The sequence below is a fragment of the Piliocolobus tephrosceles genome, chromosome 2 (genome assembly GCF_002776525.5).
Source record: "Piliocolobus tephrosceles isolate RC106 chromosome 2, ASM277652v3, whole genome shotgun sequence".
Lineage (NCBI taxonomy): Eukaryota > Metazoa > Chordata > Mammalia > Primates > Cercopithecidae > Piliocolobus > Piliocolobus tephrosceles.
Window position 1 is genome coordinate 96,401,104 of NC_045435.1, and position 17,803 is coordinate 96,418,906.

General features: G+C 41.4%; 1 protein-coding gene and 1 long non-coding RNA gene across 7 annotated transcripts in view; one reads left to right on the forward strand and one right to left on the reverse strand.

The window, feature by feature from the left end:
• LOC111555464 overlaps positions 1-17,803 on the forward strand; it is a 128,393-nt gene that overhangs the window by 29,990 nt on the left and 80,600 nt on the right. The window lies entirely within an intron of this gene.
• The window catches only part of MYRIP (myosin VIIA and Rab interacting protein), a 409,112-nt gene continuing 405,619 nt past the window's right edge, over positions 14,311-17,803 (reverse strand). For all 5 annotated transcript variants that reach the window (XM_023231569.2, XM_023231568.2, XM_023231570.1 and 2 more), the window contains one exon: positions 14,311-16,484. In XM_023231569.2, coding sequence (XP_023087337.1) covers positions 16,452-16,484 — 33 coding nt within the window. In that variant the 3' untranslated portion in view covers positions 14,311-16,451. The remainder of the gene's footprint in view (positions 16,485-17,803) is intronic.

Sequence of the window (17,803 nt, forward strand, 5' to 3'; positions counted from 1 at the left end):
ATTGAGTCTACATTTTCAAGACTTTTAAATTTAATCTTCTTATTTTATTGGAAACAATTTCCGTACATAATAGATTTACGATGCTGGTGAAACAACCTCATCCAAGATTTAGGCTCTTTTTTTTGAAAGGATTGGATCTCATCTAAGCTAACAAACAATAAATATTCATGTGGCAGAACCGTAATAGCTTGTATTTAGTGAGTATGCACTATGTACCAGATCAAGGTTAAGTGCTTTACACGCAATATTTCCATTATTATCTAGCCTCATTTTAAATTCAGGACCACAAATCTCAAATGGGAAGTCAGTGCCGTACTTCTTACTGCACTTCGTAGGATGTCCTTTTTCTTACTCTCCACAATGATGATTTCATACATCTCTCACTTCAAAACCCAACTTTCTCCCCTGTGTTTACTCTCAGCTGATGACCTTGCCCATACTTTGTTGAGAAAATAGAAACAATCAGATAGGAACAAACATCATCCAGTCACCAAATCTCCCCGCATTTGTACCCCCACTCTCTGCCTTGTTACTTGTTGCAATGGACGAAGTATCCCTATTTTCCTCTTTTGCCCTCTCACGGATGTTACTCCTGTAAGTATCCCCTCTCCTTCCTGCATTTATAATGTACCTCTCTATATAGTATTACTTCTATAAGGATGCAGATATTTTCTGGAATCTTGCATATTAACAAAAGCAACAACTTCCCTTAACCTTATATCCTTTCCTTTCCAGGACCCATTTGTCTGTTCTTCTTCCAAAGAATTGTCTATAGTCACTGTCTCTAGACAGTGCTTGTGACCCACGTTTCCTCCACCCCACCAAACAGGCTTTTATCTCCACTGCTACACAGAGCTCATTCCTGACCAAGTTGGCTTGATCTCCATATTGTCAATCCAGTGTCATTTCACTGTCATTATTTTACTGGACCCTTTCCATAGTGTTTGACAAAGTGAACTCTTTTCTCTCGGCTTCTATGACAGGACCCTCTCTTGGTGTCCTTTCATATCATTGGTCACACAATTTCCAAGTCCTTTGTTGGCTCCTTCTCTGCCCAGCCACTGCCAGTGTGATCACTGAGACACGAAGAAAGCCCAGAGATAGTGGTTTCTTGGAAGCCAAGGGAAGAAAGTGTGCATCCTGGAGATTGGGTTTAGGAGGGGCAGTCACCAGCAGAGGACAGTTGAACACAGTGGCCTGACAACTTCATAGTTGTGCTCAGTGACATCATGATGTCAGGATGAGGGGGATAGAGCCAAAGTAGAGAAGGAAGCTAGTACCAAATACTCATGAGACCAAGGAGAATCTCAAATCATTTTTGTGTGTGTTACACTGGAGGCAATAAGCCATCAGCAAGAAGGAAATGCATTAGAACTTCCCTTTGAGTTAAAAAACATGGAAAGGAAGCTATTCTTCATCAAAAACATCTTTAAGTAAGAGAAGCAAAGGAGGACAATTATATAAATAAAGCCAATTGGCCTTTAGAAATGAGTACTTCATGGAGACAGGGTAAGAAAACAGACTATTTTGGGTTCTTTTTGGTTCTGTATGAATTTTAGCATAGTTTTTTTCTAATTTGAAAAAAATGACGTTGGCAATTTGATAGGAATAGCATTAAATCTATAGATTGCTTTGGGCAGCATGGACATTTTAGCAATATGCATTCTTCTAATCCATGAGCATGGAATACTTTTCCATTTGTTTGTGTTGTCTCTGATTTCTTTCTGCAGTGTTTTGTAGTTCTCCTTATAGAGATCTTTACCTCCTTAGTTACGTTTTTTTGTTTGTTTGTTTTTGTTTTTTGGTGTGGCTATTATAAATGGCATTGTGTTCTTGATTTGGCTCTCAGCTTGAACGCTAATGATGTATAGAAATGCTACTGATTTTTGTACATTGATTTTGTATCCTGAAATTTTGCTGAAGTAGTTTATCAGGTCTAGGAACCTTTTGGTGGAGTCTTTAAGGTTTTCTAGGTATAGAATCATATTGTCAGTGAAGAGAGATAATTTGACTTGATAATTCCTTTTTTCCTGTTTGGATGCCTCTTATTTCTTTTTCTTGCCTAATTGTGAATTTTAGGCTTTTAAAATATATAACACTCCTTAGTAGAAACAAGAGAATTTGTGGAGCTATCAGTATAATGAGTTTGTAGGGCAACAACATTGCTTTTTGGAGTATAATTCCAAAATAAATAAAGGACCCCAAGCAATATAACAGACAGTATCTTCAACAGAATTTTTTATGGTAACTGCAGAAAGGGATTTCATGTGGCTTTTTCTTATAGGTGATAAAGAGTGAAGACCTTCACCCTGTTACAAACAGTTGTGTATTTATCAAAGCTACCCAATTACAAAAACCAAATCTGACTTTTCAAAGTAAACAAATTATTTTCTGTATAATTGCTATAATTAACTATGGGGATATTACTGACCCATTAGCAGAAAAAACATATGGAATGAGATTTGTCTTTATGCTTGAGCTAGGATGTTATAAAATTATACATTGTTAACCATAAACTCAGTCACCATGTTGTATAGCTGGGATGCTAAGACACAAATAGTGGCAGAAGTGGCACAACCAGTCCATGACCTCTTTTAATTACTTAGGATGATAATTTGAGGTATCTTTAAGGTAGCTAATTAAAAAGTATGGAGATTCCAAAATCAGTTCAAGCAACATTATTCAGCAAACTTCAGGGCAAAAGAAAGTAATTACTCTTCCCCAAATCTATTCTACTCTTTTAGTTAAGGAGCTGCCACTGATCCTGCAGTCCTGGGAGGAAACCTGGGGCCTTTTCACACTCTTCTTTTCTCCTCCCTCTTCTTTCTGCTTGGTCTTTGAGTCTGCCTCCAATTCCCACACCTACTTTCAGCCTCACTCTTGCCCCGGGCCTGGGTTGGGAGGTGGTTAGAGAACAAGATTATATGAAATGTTAGAAATGTTGAAGAGGATTGGGACTTTGGGGTTTGCTGCTCAGTGCTGCCTCAGGCCTCCTCTCCCCATATTCAGTTGCAACACTCCTTGGTCCCCCAAGGTACGGCTACAGTGGGCCTGGGTGTGGCTCAGGCCACCTCTCTGGAAAGCACAGATGTCTATGTGGTGCTGACTATGTAGGTACGCAGAGGGTATGAGTTGTGGGCACATGGCTGCCTACAACTGGATTTTAAAGGATGCCCTAGAGAGCCAAGGGTCTCAGGCAGAGAACTGCCACAGGGATGTGACTATGACAGATAGCTCCATTAGGGCGATGCTTTTTGGTGTCAGGAAAGCAGGGCCACCCCTGAAACCCCAGAATTATAGAGTCACCAGTGTGCTATTCCAGTCTGGGAGAGCTGTGGGCATGAGACTCTAATGTGTGAGAGCTGTGGTGTGGGCTGCAGCAAAGCTGTGGGTGTGGCGTTGCCTGGAGCCTTGGGGGCCGAACTCCAGTGTGCCCAGGAGTTGGGACATGGAGTTCAAGATTATTCTGGAGCCTTAAGATTTAATGTTATTTTCCCTGTTGGGATTTGGATTTACTTGAGACCAGTTACTCTTTTCTTCCTTCCTGTTTTCCTCTTTTGGAATGGGAATGTCTATCCTATGCCTGTCCACCATCGTATTTTAGAAGTCCATAACTTGTTTGATTTTACAGGTTCGCAGCTAGAGAGCAATATGCTTGAGAATGGATTGTATCTCACCCATATCTGATTTAGATGAGACTTTTGAGTTGGTGCTGGAAAAAATTAAGACTTCTGGAATTGCTGAAATGGAATGAATGTATTTTGTATGTGAGAATGACATAAATTTGGGAGGCTAGGAGTGGAATGCTACAGTCTAAATGTTTGTCTCCCTCCAAAATTCATACGGAAACTTAATTGCCAATGCAATAATATTAATCAGGCCTTTAGAAGGTGGTTGGGTTATGAGGGCTCTGCCCTCCTGAATGGAATTAGTGCCCTTATAAAATGGCTTGAGGGAGTCTGTTTGTCCCTTCATGCGCTTCTGCCATGTGAGGACACAGGGAGAAAGTACCATCTTGGAAGCAGAGAGTGGGCCCTTACCAGCTACTGACTCTGCTGATGCCTTGATCTTGGTCTTCCCAGCCTCCAGAACTATGAGAAATACATTTCTATTAATTATAAATTACCCAGTCTAAGGTATTCTGTCATAGTATCAGGAAGAGACTGAGACATGCTATGTGTACCTCCTCTCCTCTGCTTCTTCTAGCTCCATCAATCTGCCTTTCATTGAGGTCTACTACTAGGGAAAGTTTATTGTTTTATTTGTTGTTGTTGTATTAAGTGAAATGGTGAAGGGTTTGAGTTTTCTGTCTGGATTGATGTGTACAAGACAGAGGGTGCAATAAGGAAGCAAAGACCAGAAACCATTGATGTCTAAGTATGAATTCCTAGGCTTTTTGGAAGGACTTTGGGCTTCGCAAATAGAAATAGGGGTTTGAACCAGTGTAGGTTTGAACCAAGATTCTGAGTGCCATGAAGCCTACCCATCTCAATCACCTGGGTTATGCCAGGATTATCCTGGGACCGTCATAGAGGTAACATTTGAGCTGGGCATTCTTGAAGAATTGTGTAGGATTTTCAGTATTACAGGGAGGTATTCCAAGAGACTGAAAGTAATGTGGGAAGACACAGACTTGAAGAAGGTCCTAGCTTGACAGGTTTGTGACCCTTAGAGGGCAAATTTGGCCAGGAACTCTGCCAGGAACTCTGATCCAAAATTTCTGTAGGGTTACAGTGCAGCTCTGACAATGCCTGGAACAGACTTTCCAACTGCATTTAGAGTTGCCTTTTTAGTGTTAGCCAAGAAGTCTATTTCCCCTGCAATCAAGGAAGAGTGGAGGCCGAGGGAAGCAGAATCCCGACTGTTTCAAGTTGAAAGGGGTGACTTACTTCTTTGTCATCAGACAGTTCAACAATTGATGGGCACCAAACTGATGTCTGACTGAGTGACATTAGCAGAAGCTGTTGTATCCAGACAGTCAGCATTTCACCAGCTCAGAGTGATGAGCTTGGACACAGGAAAGGGAATAACAAAGTCATTTAAAGACAAAGAGGAATCTCAGCCCAGCAGACCTAAAAGAACATCCCATTCATCACCAGGGTGGCTCTACAAAGACCCAAATTACAAATAGGGTAAAAATGCTCATTCATAGAGTCTGTCCACAGTGGAGCATTCTTTACACATAGCCTATGTTTATCAGGCAAAGCATGCTTGCCCTGCCTTCCCATTTTAAAGACTGTATTTAAAAGTCTTCCTGACTTCCCAGTGAATTTGTCCTGAAATGAATGAAATAGCAGAGAATAATAAATCAGAAAGAACAAGCTCTGAAATTGTGAATTATTGTCATTACTAGGAAACAGGAAAGGACATGTTGAAGATAGAAGTACAGTAGATAACGTTTACTACTACCACTACCTACAAGTAGCCCTCTTATCTTTGATTAAGTAATTACCACAGTGCTCACTGAATGAGGACAGCAGTTACATGCTTTATCATCCTGTCACCTCACCACCTAATGCTTCATGGTTATGGCACATCGTGGCTCTAGGCCAGCAGTGCTCCTTGTCGTGTGAGATAGCATATAGAGAAGGTGGCTTTCACAGCCTTGAGGCTCTTAGCCTCTCAGCCCTGTCTCCCCAAACCTCCCTGAACAGTACAAGGCTGAAAACTTGGTTCACTTGAAGGAGCCATCTGGGAAGTGCCAAGGGCAAGACAAATTGCCCTAATTGTGGCAGGGTACAGACTCTCTGGATTCATACAAGGTCTTAAACATTAACTGATGTACAGACATTCATTGCACTTTTCCTGCACAAGTAGGCTTTACAGAGACTCTTGGGTTGCTGGGCTTGTAAATTGCTGCCCCTGCCTGCCTGGCTGGTTTTGAACACTATAAACATGGAGAGAAGCAGAGCTGGATAGAGGAGGAGTCTGTTACCTCATTCACTTGCCTCACAGTGGCACGTGGCTCTTACCTGTGTTAGCAGAAAGATTTAACTTTGGCCCATTTCAAAGAGCCATCAAGACACTTGATTGAAAAGCTCCAACCTCAAGGCAGTCCATTGGTTTATTGCTAGGCAGTAACAAGCTGTTGTCCTTTAGAACTTGAGTTAAAATAGCTGGATAGTAAGTAGACATTCTTTCTCTGGCTTGGGGAGGAGAGTAAGGAAGACACAAGATCGACAGTTTTCACGAAAGGAATGGCACAACACATCCCAGGACTTAATCCTCTTATGAGGGTCACCAATGGCTAGGAACTGTCTGGATTACCTCCCACCTCTGTCCTTCTATCTGCCCTTTACACATTGAATCAGGTCTAAGAATTAGCACTGCCCCTTACAGGGGTAGGGATAGGGACAAAGTGGAGGGGGAATGTGAGTCGTCAGAAGCTTGCTAGGTTTTCTAACTGGTAGATGGTCTTCAAATCTTTTAAGCCACACAACCCATCAGTAAAAACTGTTTGACAATTTACCCCCTAAATATGTGTATTTATTTATAAATTATTAGCATGTACCTACTATCAGCTATCCACATTTTAAAAATATTGGTACATCTTACTTTCAGATTAAAACAAATAAATAAAAGGTCTAATATTTCCTTTTACTTGCTCCTAACTGACCATCTTCCTTTTTTTTTTTTTTTTTGAGATGGAGTCTTGCTTTGTTGCCCAGGCTGGAATGCAGTGGCATGATCTTGGCTTACTGAAACAACCTCTGCCTCCTGGGTTCAAGCAATTCACCTGCCTCAGCCTCCCAAATAGCTGGGACTACAGGAGAGTACCACCACCCCCAGCTAATTTTTGTATTTTTAGGAGATATGAGGTTTCACCCCATTGGCCAGGCTGGTCTTGAACTCCTGACCTCTTGATCCACCTGCCTCAGCCTCCCAAAGTGTTGGGATTACAGGCGTGAGCCACCGCACCCGGCCTAATTGAACATCTTCTGTAACCCATGTGTAGTCTAGACTCCGCTTTGAAAACTACTGCTCTAAGCTTTGGGTTCCTCAAGTTGTGGCTTTTTGTTGGCAAAGGATGAAGGGGAGGGATCCACTCAGAGAAAAAAGGGATCATGACTGCATGTATGAGCTGTGTTCAGAGAAATCAATAGAAAAAATGAGTACTTCAAGCTCTCCCCTGGTTTACCAATGATGGCGGGAGGAGGCAGTGGTATTCATGAACTCTGTGTTACCTCTCACTGAGCCCAGAGATGGTATTTAAGATGGCACAGCTCGACTAAGCCAAAGTTGATGCTGTGTTTCATTGGGCCTTATGGGTCCTGAAAGTCTGGAAATACATGGGCTTGTACCAGACTGGGGAGCAGATTCCTGGACCACTCATTACTACCTGGGGTTATGTCACCCTTTCTAAACAAGGCATAAAGGTAAAGTAGAGCTTGGCGGAGCCTCCGAATCCTTCATCTTGGTGTTGTGATTTCCCCCCACATTTCAGTGTTGTGGGATCCTCACCCCCAATCCCAGGATGAGCATGAGAAGAGACTGCTCCCCTGCTGTGCATGATCTTCATGCAGTTCAGTCACATGGACAGAGGTAACCACAGCCTAAAGCCAGGACCACCACAGCCACCGGAGGTGAACCAAACTCATTTCAAGCACCTGCTCTGTGCCAGTCTCTGTGTGCGAAAAATGGAACCCAGTTCCTTAAGAAGCACTTGGGCCAGTGCAGGAGAAAGATGTGCAGACACACACATGGAGTGCAGGGGATGTCTTAGTTTGGGTTTTTCCCCCAAAGCAGACTGAGTCGAATTATTCGTTTGGGAAGTAATCCTAGGAAAAATACTGAGGGCAGGTGAAGTGAAAGAAGGAAGGGAGGAAAAGTCACAAAAGAGGCATCAATGAACAGGCTATCACTGTGGGCAACTGGGCCTCCATCCCTCAGGGGATCCCTTGAGGAACTCTGTTGAACCTTCCTGCTCAAAGTGTGGCCAGCAGCATTGGCATCACCTGGGAGCTTGTTAGAAGTGTAGCATCTTAGGCTGTACCCCAGACCTACTGAATCAGAAGTTGCACATTAAAGTTTGAGAAACACTCCCTTAAATCTTTCATCTTTGCCAAACATAACAACTTTGATATAAAACATTTTTAAAAAACTATTTTAGGACTTGGTTCTACTAAACTGGATACTTCTGATAACTTTTTTGAGGTTTCCAATATTTGAAGTGCATATTAAAGTTTTTTCAGCCCGTAGAAAGCTATTGAAAATGCAACTCCATTTACCTGCACTTTATCATAATTACAACTCCACTGCAGAGACAGAAGGCTCGCACAGCCAACTGTTCTGTAAAATGCTAATTGTGTATGGGAAGTACTTTCCCTCAGAGAAAAATAGAGCGGCTGTCATGTAAGAAGTTATTTTTAAAGAAATATACCAAATGTCTCCTGTACTTTAATGTTGTATCAAATTTTCAGTGAATAGAATACCCTTTGTGAAAGATCAGTATACATAACTCGGATGTAGCTGGACTGTCTTTACTGTCTTACATTTCTTGCTATCTGATGGGAATGGCTGTGGGTGGGAAGATGAGGAAGTCAGGAATTCTGGCCAGAAAATGCCTGCCTGGAGAGGATTTCACATGGTCTACTGATGTTCTTTTTAATCTCCCACTCCTGATCTGTGTCTGACCGTTTAAATGTTAGCTTGTTTGCTGTTAATGTTTAGCAAACATTATTGTGCCAGGCACACTAATGGTAGTTGTCAGCATAAAATAAGCAATAGACTGACTTACCAAAGCAGAGAGTTTATTTGGGAATAGCAGGAGATTGCAATCCAAGATGTACATGCTATGATGGATCATAGGAGCATCCAAGGGGTTTGGGGAAAGGGGAAAGCTTTAAAGACACAAAGGAGAAGCCCACATAGGCTGTTTTGAAACAAGGACCATTGGTTACGGGGCTTGTTACAGGAGTTGGCATTAGCTTTTTGGTGGAGACAGCTGGTGTCAGGCAAGTGTCCTTAAGCAAGCGGCTTAACTGGATTACTGCTTTATATATTAACAGACTCAAATACGTTCAGCTTTTTGATATGGCATGAAAATGAGATGCTGGAGTATATATACTTTAAAACTTGTGTTCAGCAATAATGTTTCAGTGTTTTACCTTACTTGGAAATGATCTAGATTTAAAATTTAACTTAGAAAAATTCGAAGGGTATGGCTACCGAAGAAATTTGGGACACTTTTAAAAGTAGACATATTTTAAAATATAATGATTGTTAAAAAGTACATTTATAAACTTTTATTTTCAGTTATATCTATTTAATTCACTCATTCTTAACAATTATGCTTGGAACACTCATGAAAATTACATAAGACATGAGACAAAGGTGCCATCACCTCAAGTTATTTTCCTATTATCTGTTTTGACAGCACATGCATGTCAGGCAGTCATGACAAAGCAAGAACCCTAAAGGTAAGTACATGAGTATTGTTGACAGCTCAGAAGACACAAAAGTTCTCATTAAACTGACAATATTAAACCAGTCTTGTTACAGATTTACTTAAGTCATGTAAACGTGAAAAGCATTTAGGTTAGTTCCTATATTTCTAGGAATTTTAGGTATACTCATTCATCTCTAAACCAATTTGAATAAAGCCTTTACTATTTGTAGAGAAGACCTTTACAATTTTTCATTTGCTCAATATTCAAATAGTCAAAAATCACGCCAACAAGGAAGAAAGTGGACAGGGGGCAGAGCATATAAAGTTAGCAAGGCTTTTAGAAAAGGAATTTCAGGGCCGGGCGCGGTGGCTCAAGCCTGTAATCCCAGCACTTTGGGAGGCCGAGACGGGCGGATCACGAGGTCAGGAGATCCAGACCATCCTGGCTAACACGGTGAAACCCCGTCTCTACTAAAAATACAAAAAAACTAGCCGGGCGAGGTGGCGGGCGCCTGTAGTCCCAGCTACTCTGGAGGCTGAGGCAGGAGAATGGCGTAAACCCGGGAGGCGGAGCTTGCAGTGAGCTGAGATCGGGCCACTGCACTCCAGCCTGGGTGACAGAGCGAGAATTTCAGTTGACTAAGATGTTCCCATGGGAGATGCAAGAGTTAATAGAACAGAGGGGCCTTAAAAAATGTATGCATTGGCCGGGCGCGGTGGCTCAAGCCTGTAATCCCAGCACTTTGGGAGGCCGAGACGGGCGGATCACGAGGTCAGGAGATCGAGACCATCCTGGCTAACATGGTGAAACCCCGTCTCTACTAAAAAATACAAAAAAAAAAAAAAACTAGCTGGGCAAGGTGGTGGGCGCCTGTAGTCCCAGCTACTCGGGAGGCTGAGGTAGTAGATTAGCATGAACCCGGGAGGCGGAGCTTGCAGTGAGCTGAGATCCGGCCACAGCACTCCAGCCTGGGCGACAAAGCGAGACTCCGTCTCAAAAAAAAAAAAAATGTATGCATAGCCTGAATATTAGCTTCCAATTGACTTCTGGCCATAGAGTTCCTTAAAAAAATCCTCCTTGGCTGGGCCCAGTGGCTCATGCCTGTAATCCCAGCACTTTGGGAGGCCGAGGCGTGTGGATCACGAGGTCAGGAGATCGAGACCATCCTGGCTAACGTGGTGAAACCCCGTCTCTACTAAAAATACAACAACAACAAAAACGGCCAGGCGTGATGGTGGGCGCTTGTAGTCCTAGCTACCCGGGAGGCTGAGGCACGAGAATGGCGTGAACCCAGGAGGTGGAGCTTGCAATGAGCCGAGATCGCACCACTGCACTCCAACCTGGGTGACAGAATGAGACTCTGTCTCAAAAAAAAAAAAAAAAATATATATATATATATATATATATACTCCTCAAATATCTTACTATCAGGTTTCATCTGTGACAAACAGCAAATGTTCCTGGCAGTATTGAACTTTTTTGTTTCCTTTCTGAGTATACAGCTTAGGAGAGAAAGCCAAACAAGCAAACAGTTCAATTTCAAACCAAAGGTGTAATTCAAACTCATTCTTACAAATGTTTTTCTCTTGAGAAGCTCTGCATTTCAGTTTTATGCTGCAAAGGATAGGCTGTGAGTGGATATGTGTATAACAATCTTGGTCTGTAATCCCACACAAATTTCATTTGGATTAATGGTGGAGGAGTCAATCTAGTCAGACACATTGTCTTTCTGAGAGCCTCACAAGAGTTACTTTTATACATAGGAATGATGTGTGGTTAGCATACTATTTTATGCGAATGGTGGCTTCCTCATCAAGTGTAATGCATCTTTTATTCCTTAAGAACAGATACTTGAATGGTTGAAGCTGCTATATATTTACTCAGTCCTTCACAGCTTGGTTGTTGAAGATCAAGAATAATTTCCCCCCTTTTCCTATTTATTTTAAATAGGCAATATGTTCCTATGACTCAAAACTTAAATGGTACAAAAAGGTCTATGGTGAAAAATTTCCCTTTCCCCTCAAGCCACTATCAAAGAGAAATTACACTGGATACTTGTTAAAAATGGCAAGACAGATTTTATTTGAGCTACTGTAATAGGGAAGAGAGACTTCAGCATATAACCAAAGTCAACTCTGAATATATCAAGGGTAGCTGGGTATTTTTAGCCAATGGACTTGGTGAGGAAATCAGTGGATAGAAAATGACTAAGAGGAACTTGATTAGATATTAAGGGTAGGGGTTACACTAAACTGACTTGCTAAACTTGTGTTGGCAGGCCAAGGACAAGGCCTAGTTGAGAAGAGGACTCAGAGAAGCCTGAATAATTTGGTCAAGGAGGGAGTCCTTGTCACCAGCCAGCAGTGTTCCTTTCTGTGGACAACCACTAATACTGTATTTATTTTGTTTTAATAACATCAAGTATTTTCTTTATATTAAATTATGTTAGGAAAAGTCTCATTTCAACCAGATGTGATCCAGTCTTACTATTTGTTTAGGGAAACTTTGGTTCTAGAAAATGCTGCCCTATTCATCAGTTCCATTTAGGGCCTCATTTTCTTGGGTATAAAGTGGGATTGCTGTGAGCTTCCTCAGAGATTGTAAAGATATAATTGATGTATAAGGACTCAGTAGCGCCTGGCACATGGCAGGCATCTAATGATTGAGATTGCCCTTCCTCCCTTTCCCTGTTGCCAAATGAGCTATTTTCCCAACCTTTTTTGGGCTTCTTGTTTGAACCACAAATTTTGGTGCCCTAGCAGTCCTTGGCGCTTGTGATGGATATCTGTTTCCCTGCCATCTGTCTTTGTCTGACAAGCTGCATGTGAGTTTGTGCTGCCCACATGCTCTGCACCTCCATTCCATGCTGCAGCCCAGCAGCAATGTCTACAACCTGAGATTTCCTAAGTGAATATTCTCAACTTACTCCATACTTTGAAAAAATAGCTTTACCTGTGCCACATGATATTGCTAGTTGTGGTTCACTATGTGCTTTAAACACTAATTATCCTGGAAGTTGAATGTATGGAATATTACTTGAATATATACAGTGAGAGCACTGTAGCTAGTGTTTGGCTGGGTTGTTGCTCCATGAAGGATACATTCTTTCTCAGATTCCTCTTTGCCTAGCAGTGCAGTTAGAGACAATCCCTTCTTTTGAGTGGAGGGAAAAGGGTTGGGCTTTACAGTTTTGATGGAGCTTCCTTTAAATCCTGGCTCTCTGGCTTTCAGCTTTTCCAAGCATTAGTTTCCCTAGGGTAACCCAGGTGCAGGGGAAGTCTCTTACAGCAAGTTGTTTCCCCTCCACCTTGCTCCTAGGTCAGAGGCTCTCGAAGTGTGCTCCCTAGATCAGCAGCATCAATATCACCTGAAATTTGTTAGAAATGCAAATGAGAAACATTGAGGTGGAGGCCAGGTGCGGTGGCTCATGCCTGTAATCCCAGCACTTTGGGAGGCCGAGGCAGGCAGATCGCTTGAGGTCAGGAGTTCAAGACCACCCTGGCCAACATGGTGAAACCTCGTGCCTACTAAAAATACAAAAATGAGCTGGATGTGGTGGTAGGCACCTGTAATCCTAGCTACTCGGGAGGCCGAGGCAGGAGAATTGTTTGAATCTGGGAAGCAGAGGTTGCAATGAGCTGAGATTGTGCCACTGCACTCCAGCCTGGGTGACAGAGAGAGACACCATCTCAAACAAAACAAAACAGAAACCAGAAACATTGAGGTGGAGCCCAGCAATTTGTCTTTCAACAAGCTGGAATGTTTGTTGTTTGTTTCAGAGATTCCTTCAACAAGAATCTTTGGAAAGATGATTCTGATGCACACTCATGTTGGGATACTGGCTTTACTGCATAAAGCCAGCAGGCAGAGGCTCTTGGCTTCTGTTAATATTTTCATATACTCGTTTATTTTAGGTTAGTAGAAGGTTCGTATTCCTATTTGGGGATGACAGGGGTCAGTGTCTGGCTTGAGTGCTCTGGGCATGTTGCCTCAGAGAGGCAACAACCTCCACTGAGCCTGCAAAAGACTGAGAGAGTCACTGCTTTCCTGCTCAGCTACACAGTCCCCCTGGAGGTTGACAGGGGCTTCTCCATTTCTGTCCTGGTTTACCGCTAGCTAACTCAGCATTCTCAACCTTACCACTATTGACATTTTGGGTTAATCTTTGTTGTAGGGGGCTGCTATGTTTGAATGTCTCCCAAAGTTCATGTGTTAGAAACTTAATCCCCAATGCAATAGTATTGAAAGGTGAGAACTTTAAGAGAGTTTAGGTCATGAGGGCTCTGCCTTATGAATGGATTAACATTGTTATCATAGGAGTAGGTTCATTATTGCAAGAGTGTGTTTGTTATAAAAGTGAGTTTGGCCTTCTCTTGCTCTCTCTCATGCATGCTTTCTTACCCTTCTGCCTTCTGCCATGGGATGACACAGCAAGAAGGCCCTTGCCAGATGTAGGCCCTTTGACCTTAGACTTCCCAGTTTCCAGAACTATAGGAAATAAAATTTTTTCTTTATACATCACCCAGTCTGTGTTATTCTGTTATAGCAACACAAAATGGATTAAGACAGGGGCTGTCCTATGCATTATAGGATGTTTAGCAGTATCCCTGTTTTCTGCCCACTAGATGCCAGTGGCAGCACACCCTTAGTTGTTATCATCAAAAATGTCTCCAGACATTGTCAAATATTCTCTAAGGGTCAAAAATCACTCTGTACCTCCCTTTGAGAATGGCTGGTCTTATGTGGGTGACCACTTGAGTGGAGGTGGTCACTGGGAAATTTTGTCGGCGGGGGGGAGAGCAGTGTAACTGGAAGGAAGGTTTTGAATCTTGGCCCCTCCAATTACTAGCCACATGACTTCTTTCCCTGTCCCCTACTCACTCCTAGTCTCCTTTAACCAAAAAATTGCACACACACAATCTTTATTTTCATAAATGACTTTTACTTATCATTTCTCTTGACAGTAATTCTTGGCAATGTGCATATAACATGAAGGGAAGCATAACTTTCAGAAGTCATCAAAGATATTATCCTGTTGTCCTCATTTTCTTAAACCATTAAAATATTTTCATTTATAAAAATTAATCTAAATATAAATATTGACACTAAAGATCAAAATCACTTGATGACAAAATAATTCTTCTGGAACTATAACATATGCTTATGGTTTTTAAATAGTAAATTAAATCTTTGCACTTATTTGGCACAAGGAAACCTTTATAAAAGTTCAAATGCCACACAGCAGGCTGCTTATTCTTCTTTTTTGTTGTTTTTTGTTTGCAAGGCTTACACAGTACACATTTTTGTCAAAGAAAACTGAATATTTTTAACACTGTAACACAACAATAGTTGCTTTTCATGCCTGTTAAAGAAAACGTTCTATTTGGAAGTCAAATCTTTTTTTGTTGTGTTTTTAAAATTTGTTTTTGTTTTGCTTTGAATCACACCAACAGAACAAAAAGCCGAAGATTTACTTATTTCAAAGGAGTCATTTCTGTTAGATGACACATAACACAGCATCAGCAAGGAGTATTGTTGGAAGATAACGTAGACCCCCATCAGGAGTGGATCATAGCACACAAATCAGCAGAAAATCAGATCTGGAAATGCACACAGCAGCAAAATAACGTAGAGGTTGAAAACAACAGAGTTAGGCTTTTGTGATGTATTCCAATCATAATTAGCATAAAGGTGTGGCTTTGGCAAATTAATCTCTCTGGCCTTCAGTTATTAAATTTGAAACATGGGAAAACTTACTGAATAAGGTTGCCATAAGGATTAAAATGAGAAGAACATTGCCTCCTTCAGAGCAAGCACTTAACACACATTCATCATAACTCTTCTCTTGCCTCCTTTCTTTTACCTTCCTAAGATTCAGACTATATCAGGAACAAACATAAAAGAAGGTTGTTAATGCCCAATTAATTGAGTGAAAGTTCAGTTCCATTTGCTTTTATAAACACTCTAAATAGTCATGCATTTGATATGGGTTCAAAGAAACCACAGACATGGAGTTAGAGTCAACCCTTGTGTCCATTAAATGCACAGTTTGTCCTTGATTTTATACCTATAAATTTTCTAAGGCTATTCCCTAATCATTTTTGTCTTTAAGGACATTTTACTACTTTGCTGAATATTTGTTGGGAAGTAAATTTGGAGGACAAAATTTTTCTCATGTGGTCTTTCTCTGTGGTAATTCATTTACCTAAACTTTGTTTAGATGTGATCATTGCTAAACCACATCATGTTGATTCTGGACTGTGCCCTAAAGTTGAGCCAATGATGGTCTTTCTCAAGCCCCTTTCCCCTTCAGATTTGGGAAACTGTCAGTAAGCCCATGGAAGAACCCTAAATTCTTAATGAGACACTATTTCAGATAGACCTGGGCATGGCATGAGCGAGTCAGAACTTCTCATCCTGTGGCTTGTGATTGCAAAGCAATGGGAATGACTGGTAGTGTGGTAGGCTAAGATTTCAGCAGGAAGGAGGTGGCTGAAGGGAGACCTGCAGTCTTGACGGTTGAGCAATCCCCAAATTAGACTGTCCCTAGTGTTCACTGCATGAACTTGCTTTTCCCTTAGGATTTGCAAGACAAAGATGCTTGTGAGAGATTAATAAGCATTAATGATGTATTAAATAATAATTCCCACCTTCCTCCCTCCACCCCCCTCCAACAGTTTTCCTTCGGAAAAATTGTTGACATGGAATACTAGCTGAATCAAAGGGATAAAAAAAAGATCTTAAAGTCAACACACAGTGGCAAAGCAAACAGGGAAAATATGTATCTTAAACATGGAGCTCTGCTGTTGGAAGCCAGTGTCTTGGTTTTCTGTCTTGGATTCCCCTGGGAGTCTAAGGCAGAGAGTGGGCAAGACCGCAATGCTGAAGTCTGAGACGGCTTTCTGGATGAGGTATCAGGACAGCCCTGTGCAATGGTGCACTGTGGCCTCCCCAGGCCTTCTCCTCAGGTGGAAATCCATACAGTACTCGATGGCTGTTGGGTCAAGGCACTGTCGTGTACGGCCGGAGGCAGTGAGTCACTGGCAGTGGAATTCCATGGTATCAGTACATCACAGCTGACTCCAGAGCAGGCTCCTGAGGTGAGACATTTAACACACTCTCATCAGCCACTTGGGAAGACTGAGAATAAGCAATGAAAAATAATGTTTACTGCTTTTTAAAAGCTATTCATGCTTATTGACCAGTTAGATGCTTCACAACATTTAGAAAGTGATGTCATTTTTAAATGCATACTTCTTAATCCACCTGAAGTTAATTTTGGTATTTGGAATAAGGTAATTATCGAATGTGCCTTCTTTCCCAATACCATCCCAATGTCCAGTATTGCAAGTACAGTGTTCTTGTTTGTTTAATAATCCATACCTTCTTTACTAGTTTCTAAATCTTTTACAAAGATAATATAACACATTCTCATATGTGGCTGTATCTGTTTCTGGGCTATTTTATTTCATTAATGATCAGTTTCATGTCAGCTTTTAATTTGTTTCAAAATCTGGGAGGAAAATCTCTGTAATTTTGCAAAATGCTTTTGTCTATTCTTTCTGATTTATTATTACATGAACTTTAATTCAAGGAAAATTTCACTGAGTTTTTTAATGAAAATTGGATTAAGCTACAGATTAATTTGGGAAGAAATGACTTTTCTTATTGAACTGTTGATGTGATTTATTAAAATCCACTTATGCCTAGTGTTCCACTATTGGAACGCTAAGCGTGTGGGAGTTATTTGTATCCTACTGCTAAAGGTCATCACCAAGGTCTGATTTTTCACTCATGTGAAAATTCAAAAAACTGCAACCTCCAGCATAAATGGGATTGATATCACAGTATTTAAGCTATCCTTACATTCCCACAAGACCTACCTGTTATTTATTTATTCATTCGTTCTTAGAGATAGGGTCTCACTCTGTTGCTCAGGCTGGCGTGCAGTGGTGCGATCGTAGCTCACCGCAACCTCAAACTCCTGGGCTCAGAGGATTCCCCCCTTAGCCTCTCTAGTAGCTGGGACTACAGGCACATGCCACCATGACTGGCTAACTTTTTATTTTTTGTAAAGAAAGGTCTCACTATGTTGCCCAGGCTGGTCTTGAACTCCTGGCCTCAAGTGATCCTCCCACCTTGGTCTCCCAAAGTGCTGGAATTACAGGTGTGAGCAACCTCGCTTGGCCTACTGTAATTTATTACTGAATGCACTGCTCTTTAATTGGCTAATATTTTATTTTGTATTCTTCATCTCTGAAGAAGTACAACTGGTGTAATAATTTTCGTGGGTGTGTGCGTGCCTGTGTGTGGTGGGCACAGAACATGTATACATGCTTACCAGGCATGGATCAGGCTTTCATGATTGGGGTTCTGATAGCTTCACAACATGAATCTTTTAGTTTTCAGTATTT